At 37.7% G+C, this 11,516-nt stretch overlaps 1 protein-coding gene across 2 annotated transcripts in view; it reads right to left on the bottom strand.

Moving 5' to 3' along the window:
- Positions 1 to 11,516, bottom strand: part of NFATC3 (nuclear factor of activated T cells 3) — a 63,372-nt gene continuing 51,856 nt past the window's right edge. For both annotated transcript variants that reach the window (XM_014880778.2, XM_014880779.2), the window contains one exon: positions 1 to 3,443. In XM_014880778.2, the coding sequence (XP_014736264.1) occupies positions 3,319 to 3,443 (125 nt within the window). In that variant the 3' untranslated portion in view covers positions 1 to 3,318. The remainder of the gene's footprint in view (positions 3,444 to 11,516) is intronic.

Genomic DNA, 11,516 nt, shown 5'->3' with positions numbered 1-11,516 from the left:
TTTGCATTATTTTTATTTATTTGAACACTATGATTTAAGAGCCTAAATGCAAGTTTTTCCCTTTATTTCTGCAAGTAGCACTGCAATCATAACTTACAAAAATGTTTAAAATACAAAATGTACATGAAATTACAATACAAGGCTCTGTAAACATCTAGAACTTAATCTTTTATTGTCCCACATTTTTAAATATAAAACTTCAATTTGAACGATTTCCAAACCTCAAGGAATGACATCCATTATGAGTATCAAAAATAGAGTTTCAAAGCTTTGTATCAGAACAAAACTGCTTTTTCATTCTTTGGTTTAAAAAGGGTGGCAGTTCCCCTGATAACAGGTAAGTTTTACTACAGAAATTCAGATTGCTAGTTTATGGTAATTTCAGAACTCACCCCTCTCCCCCTGGATTAATATGCTACCCCCTTTATTTTTTTTTCCTAAACATTGATCTTTGACCTCATCATTAAGGCTTTCCTTCAGGATAATCTAAGTTATTAAAAGTTTTTGGAAAAGTACTCAGGGAGAAGACAGGACTTAAGGACAAGGAAGTGGATGCCAACAAAATATTAACAGTTGCCGGGTTCTGTTGTTTAATTAAATTTGCATAGTCCAATAGAGATCGTGTGCTTTTTATACCACTAAAATTATACAAGATTAACAGTCTTTATCTACGTTATCACACAAGCTAAAATAAAATTAAGACCCTTGTATTGAAGCTTTTACAAGGCAAATACAAAACTGCTTTAGTATCCAAAGCTATATTTTTTTTTTAAATTTCATTTTTAAATAGGAAAGCATTTCTATGTCTACAGGCATCAAGGTATTTAAAGGCATCATAAAATTTAGTGCATAGCAACTCCGGATTGTTTGGGCTCCTATATTTTAGGTACAGTGTGAATTCCAGCTACTCGGAGAACTTGCAAGGAGAGTCTGTACCAGCAGGATAAAGGAGCATAAATCCCATACAGTATGAAAAGCTTTTCAGTCAGAATTCTCCTACAAACAATGGTTAATGCAAAAGACCCAATACATGAACGAAACCTGGAACATGCCTTGCCACCAGCACACACTCTGAGACAATTACATGGTTTACAGCATTGTGTGGTTTGGTTTGTTTTGAAGGTGTTAAAAACATAAGTAGATGCATTTCTGAGCATACGAGTTCTTTGTAGGATCTTCAACGTACACAAGTAGAGGACAGAGTAAAGCACCATTGCTGAGGGACAATTACAATATCACACTTTTCAGATTCCAGCCCTGCCAATTATTTCCTGCAAATGTCAAGATTTGCACCACTGAACAGTACATTCACAAAAAGGATGCTTAAGATTCCCAGCAGGTACATAGTGGCCTTGCATTAAGTTGTTTGAAATAATTATGAAACATCAGGTAAGTAGCCTCAGGCTGCACTCTTAACAGGAAGTACATGATAAAACTACAGTTTTACCCATGTAATATATGGTCTTTAAAAGTTCATGATTCAGCTATTACAGAGATGCATTTACAGCTACTGCAATGGTATTGCTTGGGCACTGACTTCCCTCCACGTGTAAGGTTCTGCCTGCAAAAGGCTCAGTGGAAATTTTCCACAACTATTTACCAAAATGCAACATCAGCAGAAGCTGTGTTCACTCTCCCAGGTGTTATAACTCAGCCCTGCTCTCCACTGTCACACCCTTTCATTCATGTGAAGTCTACAAAGGGCAGGTGCTCCCCATGTGCTAAACTGCTACAGTGGCCACACTTGTCTGAACTGGATCCAATGCAAATATACTTTCCAATTTTCCAATTCTTTGTGTTAATTCACTCTTAATTTTCGTTAGATTATCATGGCTCACCCAAATGAGCAACTAGTAGGAACACCTTGGATGCTCTGAGTTGCATGTACTGCTGACCTTCCTTTCCATGACTGGTGTACCCTGTGTGTTCCATGGAGGGAAGCTCTGTAAACGAGGGATTCCTGGGGGAGGGAAATGTGTGTGGCCTTCACAGTGTATAACTGGAAAGGCCAGAGATTTTTACATAATGACCTAAACAGATTGTTTTAAATTCATCAGTTTATGGGGATAAGGGAGACTCATGCTCACAGCACAGAGTTTTGCTGCTGCTGTGATGAATCTTGAGTATTTCTTTGGTAGCTCCTGCTTCACACCTTTAAAATTAAACACGGACACAGCATGCTGCCTAACCACTAATTCACAGTAAATTACTTTTTAGCAAACTGACATTTACAAACAGCCTGAATTTAAGAATTGTAACAACTGTCATCTCCTTAGGACTTCCAAGTGGCATGGTCGGGCATACAGCATATAGAAGATACAGATGTGATCAAATGATTTATTGCATTGAAAACTTGAATGCCACTGAATTGGTGATCTCAAAACCATATTCTGCAGGGTTAATGGGAACATTCAGATCCTCAGCAAACATTAAATTTTCTCCTGTATCTAACATGGCTTTGATGTTGCTGTTCTTTAATCTAAAATGCTACTGCTCAAACCTGATTACAAATGTAACTTTCTAAGAAAAAAGCTATTTCAAGAAGGAGCTTGTGCTAATAAAGATCAGGAAGATTATCCACAAAGTTATAAAAGTTAAATTTTGGAATGTAATTTCTATCCCAACACTTTCATGATGGAATGGTCTTTTTGCAGCCTATCAAGTAACATCTTCAGTTTATAAACAAGTGCAGATCTATATTTGGCTTTGCTTCCTATGAATCTAAGAAAGAAAACACTACAATATTCATATACACAATGGCTTCCGTGGCATTGGCTTCAGATGACAGGTATGATTTGCCACTGGAAGGTCTTATTAAGAAAAAAATTAAACAACAGAAGCTTTAAAGGCTTTCCAAAATGACCAAAAGGTGTTACAAATCATCAGTTACAAACTATACTACCTCTAAGGGCAAGCAGCACACTGAAGATGTGCATTAAATCTTCCATGTTCAGGACTGTGAATATTATAAGAGCAAACTAACATCTCCACACATCTGAAGCACTTAAAATAAAAAAGTATTCTATTTAAATGCAAAAAGCAAAGCTTGTTTGTAACTTTAAAACAGTTAAAATATCTGGTGTAGATTCTGTGTGTCCATTTTAAGAAGTCTCTTTACAGCATCTGAGGAACTATAATTAAAATGCTCTGTCTCTACATCAAAAATGTAACCCACTAAAAGGGCTTTGCAAGGATCCACTGTTCCAGTTCATAAAGGCCACAGAGTTGGAAGCACAGTAAGTCTAAAGAGGAAGAGGATGAAGAAATATTCAGAGAAACTGTGAACTTTTCATGGACGTTGAGTTGTTAGCTTATCCGTTACTGGATTCCATCAGATATTCTCGTCTCCAGAGATCCAGGACACGTACGGGCAGGCTGGCTGGCCACTGTTGTTCCATGTGACACCGAGATCTGGGACATATCTCTTCCTATGATCTCATTCACTATAAAAAAAGAAGAAATATTACAAAGTTTTTATGCTTTCCAAAAGGCAGAACTCATCAGTATAACCATTTAAAAAAGAAATCATTTCAGTGCTAAGCCTTGACGCTGTTACGTAACAGGAGATGAATGAGGAGTCTGGTTCAGCACCAGTTAAGCAAGGGGGTAAAAAGTCCTGTCATAATCCACGCTGGAGACTCCCTAAGCCCCTTGAAGAAAAGAAGCACATGAGTATTCATGACACATAGGTAACTGAAAGGCCAGCACAAGTCAGGTTTATCGAGATTTCCCCAAAGAACTGCTGTTCAAGAGTGTGACAAGCACAACAAATATCTCTAACAACTCCTGGCTCTTTCAGGCTACTTACAGAACTTCCTCAGAACTTGGATTCAGGCTAATAGAATATTCTTTTTAACCACTACATATCTATTAATTGGGCCAGTTTTCTGAATACTTATATTTCTGAAACCACAGTAACTAAATATTACCAGTCAATTTCTCTACAGTGAAGATTTAGGTTGGACTAACATGCAGGCCAGTTTGTGTATCCATGTGTGTCAACTTCAGCAAAGTTTAATCATTGTATTATTTAAAAGTGAGGGACACCTCCTTGAATGTGACAAAAATAACCTAGGTTATTAAGAAATTACAATCTTGGAGTCTTACTCTAAATTCTATGTAATTTATTGCAGGACAATTGAGGTTGGAAGATGATAAAAATTATAATTTTAAAGACTAAGTGTAAAAACAGTGATATAAATGTCTATTTTACAAAAATTGACCTTGGTAATGTTATCAAAGAAAACTGAGTAACATTGTACATGGACGTGAAAAACATCACACTAAATAATGAAAAATTTTACAAAAATATTGGACTATAACCATGATCTATATTATTTCACTGTTAGAGGCAATGAGTCCTGTTGATTCCCATTACTGAATGGGCAGTAGGTTATAATATCTCTTGCTCAGCAAGACTTCGAATGACTGAATTATAGAGGCTTTTCCTTAATCATTAGAATGACTTTGCTTGTACCTTCTATAAACAGGTATTGAATGGATCTTTTTGTTGACTAAGGACCATTTTAATGTTTCGAAGGTTTTGTTCTGCTAACAAGCTGCTTCTATTGAATATCCTATCAGATTTGGAACCCAGGCTTTTGCTACTTTGTTCTCCATCAGGTAACTTTACAGAACAGTGTTGATGCACTTCACCACCTTTCTTAAAGCTTCCTTAATTTTTCATAGCAGGATTTAGTTTCCTACCAACCACTACTGTCTGGTAGAAGCATAACAAAATCAATCTACAGGTGGTGTAAATTGCTCTCTGTGTTTATAACACTGAACAGCCTGAGCATTGCCCTTCATGGCAGCAGGATCATAAGTGGTTCTGAAAGAAAATGTACTAATACTGTGAGTAGGCTGTAGCACAGAAAATCCAACTCTGAAAAGAGGTTGTGTCTATATTCTTTAAAGTCGCTCGAGAAAGTGTTAAAACCACCTCCTGCCACAGGCCTGTGTGCAATGGAGGAGGTGTTTGTTATCCACAGGTCCATCACTGCAATGGTTTTCTCCTCAGCAGTGGAAGGACACTTGTTTTACACATGGTATTGAAGCCAAAGGTTCTAACAGGTCACACACGCTATGGAAAAGCCAATTCCCTCAAGCATTACAAGATTTGCAATTTATCTGGCTTCAAAAAAACCTGTCATTCAATGAATTTAACTGCACTACAATATGAAATTGTGTGACTGCAGGTAGGGCACTTCCTCAAGTATTTTTATTAGGCCAACACAATGCATAAGTAAACAACTGCTAAAAAAACCCACAACCTTTTTTTAAAAAAAAACAAATTATAGATGATCATTCATAAGAACTGTGGTCCACCAGCTTCTGTCAGGGCATTCATAACAGTATTAGCCTGCTTTAAGGAACTCCAACAGCTCTCACCTACTTAACAGTAGCTTTGTGCCAATCGAGTGCCCGAGCTGTTCAGTACTGCTAAAACTTTCATGAGTGCTACAATAAAAACATTAAAAATAATGTTTTGAAGTTCAGTATTTCAAAATTATTAGTTACTTCCCTGAAGTTTTGATGGCTGATTTGTATCTGTACTAGCACCATCAGCACAAACTGGTCTGTCCTGCAATGTTTTGTGGTTCCCACAGGCAGAGGTGTTTAACTGAACAGCACGTAGCCACTGGCACCGCATTCTCCTTAAAACACATTACACTGAAGACAATAGCTGGCCACAGGGCGTTTAACTGGCCAAACTTCTGCAGAAGTCATTATGTAGAATATTAAAGCTACAGGTTAGCTTGTGTTGCTTTGTTCTAAATGATCACTGATTTGTTTATATGAAGTTGTTTTGTAGTTCAGTGGGTTTTTTTTGCAATACTTTTTAGCATGTGGTGAATACAGATTTATCTGGTTTACATGGATTTCCATTAGAGATATCTACTATTTCTTAAGCAAATGTAGGACCATGTCTTCATTCCAACAGAGAATTGTAGTGGAGAAATCTTAACTTGTCCCAGTGACTTTGCAAGAATTGCTAGTTTATAAAACCAACCAGTATTCAAGTGTGCTTTTTTCAAAATAAGTATGTAAATCAATGCTCTGCCAGGGCACCTTGCAGGCCTCAAGAAAAGGCCAAAATGCTTTTCCTGCTGTGTCTGGCCAAAGCGTTTTTCCACAGACTTTGGCCTCCCAACTAAAATCTCTTCCTATTTTTATAATGCCCATTTCAGCTGTCTGGAACTCTGTACCCAACAAATGGGCTGGGAGGGAGGCCCTGCAGACTCCAGAAGACTCTCCATTGATTAGCTGAGGGTAAAAATAAAGGCTTCAAAGAAAGCAGAACTTGCAGAAAGCAGCACCTCAGATCAGTCTCTAATCTTTCATGGCACACATAATAATCATATAATACCAACATTATCAGAACTTGTCTTTCTCATGAGGAATGGTATAAATTAAAGCAGTTTAAAATGTAAGTCATGTAGTCAGTAAGAAGAGATAAAACCCTGCACAAAAATGTACAAGGCTGAAGATGAAATCATGCAGCATTTTCCTTTTTGTATTAAAGACTAAAAGAGAAATCCAAAGGTCAGTATTTGAATGCATGACATGTCACCTTCCTCCAATGAGGGGCAAGCACACAACATGTAGTAGTCTGTGATTAAAACTGAAAACTTAATTCATGCACATAAATACAGGTTTTCTACAATACTGTCTAGCAAAACTCAAATTCTTCAGGTGACAAACTGGGAGACGAACGAATTTCAACAATTCTGAGAAAGGACAAGCTCAGGCTCTATTGCTAATGCTTTACAAATAAAATAAAATTTCTTTACTTTTAATAAACCACTTTGTCCCACCTCTCCTAGTTTTGACTATGGGCTGCAGGGGCTGCTCTATCCTAAAAATATAGCTAGAAATGTTACATACTCCCTTTTGCTTAACCTTAAGAGCCCCATCCCCTTAGCAACTGGACACTGGGAAAGCAGCATGCATGGCTTTGTTAAGCCTCCTTGTCTTGATATCATTTCCTTTCTTCAGCACAAGTTTGCAGGGGAAGGCTGCAGAGCTTGTTTGGGATTCAGCAATACAGATCTCCAGGATGGTTTTCATGTTCTCTGTGCTCTGTCTGCTAGGTTCATGTGTGTTTTGTGGTTCACGCTTTCGCTGCCTCTTTGGAGAGAATCAGACTTAGAAGAACAGTTGTGCAAGTAGAACCTTGACTTTTCAGTCCACTGCCCTCTCCAGTTAAATCCCTGCCTGTTTGGTACCTGTGGTGCCAGGTGTTGACTGCTGATCCCATAGCCTGGATCTCTATTGACTCCTCAAGTCAGGAGAAATCAGAAATGTCTTACACACTAAATCATTAGAAAGGCCTTGCTAATATTTAGTAATCATTTATTACCGACTGATACCTAAAATCATTCTGGATGATCAGTGTCAACTGAGTGGATGATATAAAAAATGTTACAAAGTGTTTTCTGTGCTAACAGTCCAGGTCACTAATCCTGAAATAATGACTGAAGCAGACAAAAAGAGAGAAGGGTGCACAAACTACAATACCAGAATGATAACTGCACTTGGAAAACTTGTCAGATGTGGCACAGATCAAAATGTGATACAGTGGGTTTTTAAAATCTTTTTCTCTTTTTTAATATTGGGCCGTGAAATGGAAATTATTTTAACAACTTTTCTCTGCCTATATAATTGACCTCTTTGGCAGTTTTCCCAAACTTCAGAATTTCAGCTGTTACTTTATGTGCAATAGTTTCACCTTTTCCTCCCTTAGTATTTATCTAGAATGTAAGCTGGCTGGCAAATTTACACTAACAGTTAAAAATAGATTGTGCAGAACAGAAGTTAAGTTGGTGGGGAGAAAATCTGCTACAGACAGATTAGATTGGCCTGGTCAATACTGGTGATACTGTAATATTGCATTGCAAAGCTTTTCCCTCTCTGCTGCCTTGAAGAAGCAGCAACATACTGCATTGACAAAGCACCAGGTATGAGATAGAGGCTCCAGCCTACAAAAATAAAAATCACAAAATATGAAGCAGCATCCTAATATCAATATGGGTAAAACAGAGTAGAAGTAGCTCTTACTTTTGGATCTGCTGTAAAATAAGAGCAACCACTTACTGTGTTTTACTGGGTTCTTCCCATGGTTTTCATTTCCCATTGTGCTGTTTCCAGTCCCTGCTGACTGCACAAGAGGCAGCAGCTGCAGCACCCAGGCTTCCCCTGCCCCTGAGGCCCTGGGCTTTGCCTCTGGCCACTGAAGGCTTGCACTGGACAGCCTGACAGCCAAACTGCTCAGGATGAGCTCTCCACACTTTGCAATTTGCAATCCAGAGTTTAAAGACCTAAAGTTAGGTTGAACAGCTCAGCCATTTGTGCAGTGAGTGACACCCAGAGCTATGGGTGCTGATCTTAGCAGCTGTTCCAGCTTTGACCAACCCCTCCAGAGAAACTCCCACCTACACAAAGTGATCCAAGCTCACTGATTTGAACAGAACAAAGCTCTTGAGTTATGAAGCATGACATCAGCAGGAAAGCTGGTGCTTCTAATAATAAATTCCTGAATGTTTTTGGATAAATTAAAACCCCATCAACTATGAATTTAAAATAACAGGTTATCTTAAGGTGTTTGAAGTTCTAATATCAAAAGCAAAGGCATTATCTTTTTTAATCAAATGCCAAGCAAAAACTAACATGCTTCTGAATTTCTCTGCATTTAATTTTCCCTGTCTGTGTGCTAAAATACAAATATTTTGTACTGGAGCACAAAGGAAAACAGAAGTATATCTAAGTGTATATATTTTATATAACAATATAAGAAAAAGAAATTCCCGAACCTACAGGCCTTTCAGGGAATAATGCAAGTAACCTCTTTTTCCTTGCAGGAAGCCACTAATCTACTTTCTACAGGACAAGCAAATCTCTTTATTGGCAGTTACCAAGCATTTCAGATTTATCTGAGTCAAAAATACTGCCTGGAAACCTCTGTGAAGAACTTCAGAGAAACCAGTTCAGATTACAGACCATTAGGGCTGCAATGGGCAAGAGCAGAGATGTGTGCAAAATACAACAATGCAAAATACAACACCCCAGGGTGTTCCACCACCCTCCAAAATGTGTTTTCCCAGGGAACATTTTCTTATTTTCTGCTGTTCTCTAGACACTCCTAGCATTTATTTACCCTTTTAAGACTACTTTTAACATTACTGAGCAAGTTTTCACAGAACTGTCCATTTTAAATTCAAGACAGCTTTAAATGAGAATAGTTAACACTGTATTGATAAGTGCAGGTTTTATTCTTTCCTTTACTCTAATTCCCATTTTTTCTCTAACTGCCTGGTTTTCTGTAACCACAAGATCTTCCTGTAGAGGTTTCTAGACAGTTTTTGGTTTTCACCCTTCTGAACAGCTGAGCAGCAGCAGTGTCACATTTACTTAGGCTCTACATCAGGTTCTACATTACAGTTGATAATTAACTGTTGTTTACTCTTCCAGAGCTGCTGTCTGACATGTCATCTACTTGAGAATGATTGTCACTGTTCTGAAACCCTTTTACTGACACCTTACCTTGGGACAGGTCCTGCAACATGTCTCTTTTTCAGAGGACTCTGGGCATGAGAATCTCTAGTTCCTCAACTGTCAACATCACTACACAAAACCTTCTAAGACCACTCATCTCACTTTAACTGAATAACTGATTTGTCATCTGTTGGTCACATTTCCCATTTAACTTCATAACTTTTATGTTCTTTTCTGATTTCTGCATGTAGAAGCAGCTTGTAGTCTCTCTCACAGCAGAGTAATTGCACACTTGATATGAACCTTCATAAAAAGTCTGCAGACTGCTTGCAACTATTTGATCCTTTTGACCACCTATTGTATCTTCATAAGCTTGATTGTTTTTTACAGTTTGTCTTCTCGAGTTTGTCACAGCCTGTGATGCTGAAACTGCTACAAAACAAGATTTAACTTTTCCAAGAAGTTTTTGTGCATTCCTTTCAATCCAATAAAGAGATATTTCCTCATGTGGGTTCTCCTCATGTTTTGGTACTCCCTGAAGCAGTCATCTCACTTACCCCTTCTATAAAGGATGACTCAAATATTCCATTAGTTACTTCCTGCCTTTGATCAGATGCTCTCATCTCCTGCAGCACACTACGGTCACAGTTGCTCTCCTCTTCAGCAGTATAATTTAGAAGCCATGCTCTTCCTAATTTAAGCCTAAAAGTTGGCTCTGTAAGAATTCTGTACTGGCAGTGGATACAGTTAACTTGTCTGATTTGACACTGAGCATTCTTCAAGGTACAAAACCATCCTACTTTCCTCTGTAATCCTATCTCTTATATTAATCCCACACTACATTATGCCAAATACATAAAACACTCATTATTTTAATTTTAAAAAATGCCATGTTTCTCGATTGCATTTGTCAAATGCTAACACTTGTGTATAAATGTGTTTCTCTCTGGGTCTGGGTTTCTGTTTGTGTGCCTTTTTTTAAAAGGGACCTGTCAGCGTGCATTTCACAGGCCTAAATTTGGGGGCTGCCACCCTATGTGTTATTTTTCAGTTGGGCACACTGGTGTTTGAGGGTTATTTTATTATTAGCCTGAATATCCATTTTTCAAGAACTGCTGCTCTTCAGCAATTATTCTGAACTGCACAGGATATAGTGCAGAACACTGAAATAATTAAAGTTATAACTTGTATTTTACTAATTGATTTGCTGTTTCAAGACATAGAAATGTCAGCTTGGTGTACAGTTCCTTCTCTGGCTTTGCCACTCCAAACAGGAGCTACTTACCTTACTAATTGTTATTATTTTGATAGGTAAGGAAAGCAGAATTAAGTTTCTTGAAAGCTGGCAAAAGACCAGTGTGGTTTATTTCAGTTTCACAAGCAAACTTAGGATCGGTCTACACAGTAATTGTGTAAAGGTTTTATGAAGAGCTTGGTTATTTTACTGTTACCAAAGCCATTGTACATTAAAGTTATTAACCTTTTAAAATCTATGAAGAAAGTAGAACGTGTTGAAAGTGTTTATAATATATTTGTATACATATATATATAGAAAAAAAAGTCAGTATAGTTCTTCAGCATTTTAAGCATGTTTGTATTAAAGTGAAAACCACTAAAGTCTAAACACAAACAAGACCAATATACCATGCAACAGCTTCTAATATCATTAGTATTCAGAAGAGTCATAGTGCATAATTATCTTGCTTATATGTGAAATAAAGAAGCTGAAATAATAAATCCAGACATTCTTACCCCAATTATAGTGCACATTCAACTCCAAATCTGGTTATGAGCCTGTATTCCTAATAATCTGACTATGGTGCACGCCTCTGTACTCCCTCTATTTAAACTGACATTGCTTCATCTTTTTGAAAAAGGGAAACATTTCAAATTTCTAAGTTAACTGATCTGGCCACTCTTCTACCTTGCCCATATCTGGCTTAAGATTTTCATAGCCTCTTCTGCTGTTTTACTAGATCCTACAGCACTCAGGAAGTTCTGTGGCAGCTCTGTATACTTTG

This window comes from Sturnus vulgaris, chromosome 12 (assembly GCF_052056855.1).
Source record: "Sturnus vulgaris isolate bStuVul1 chromosome 12, bStuVul1.hap1, whole genome shotgun sequence".
Lineage (NCBI taxonomy): Eukaryota > Metazoa > Chordata > Aves > Passeriformes > Sturnidae > Sturnus > Sturnus vulgaris.
This window is presented reverse-complemented; position numbering and strand designations above follow the sequence as displayed.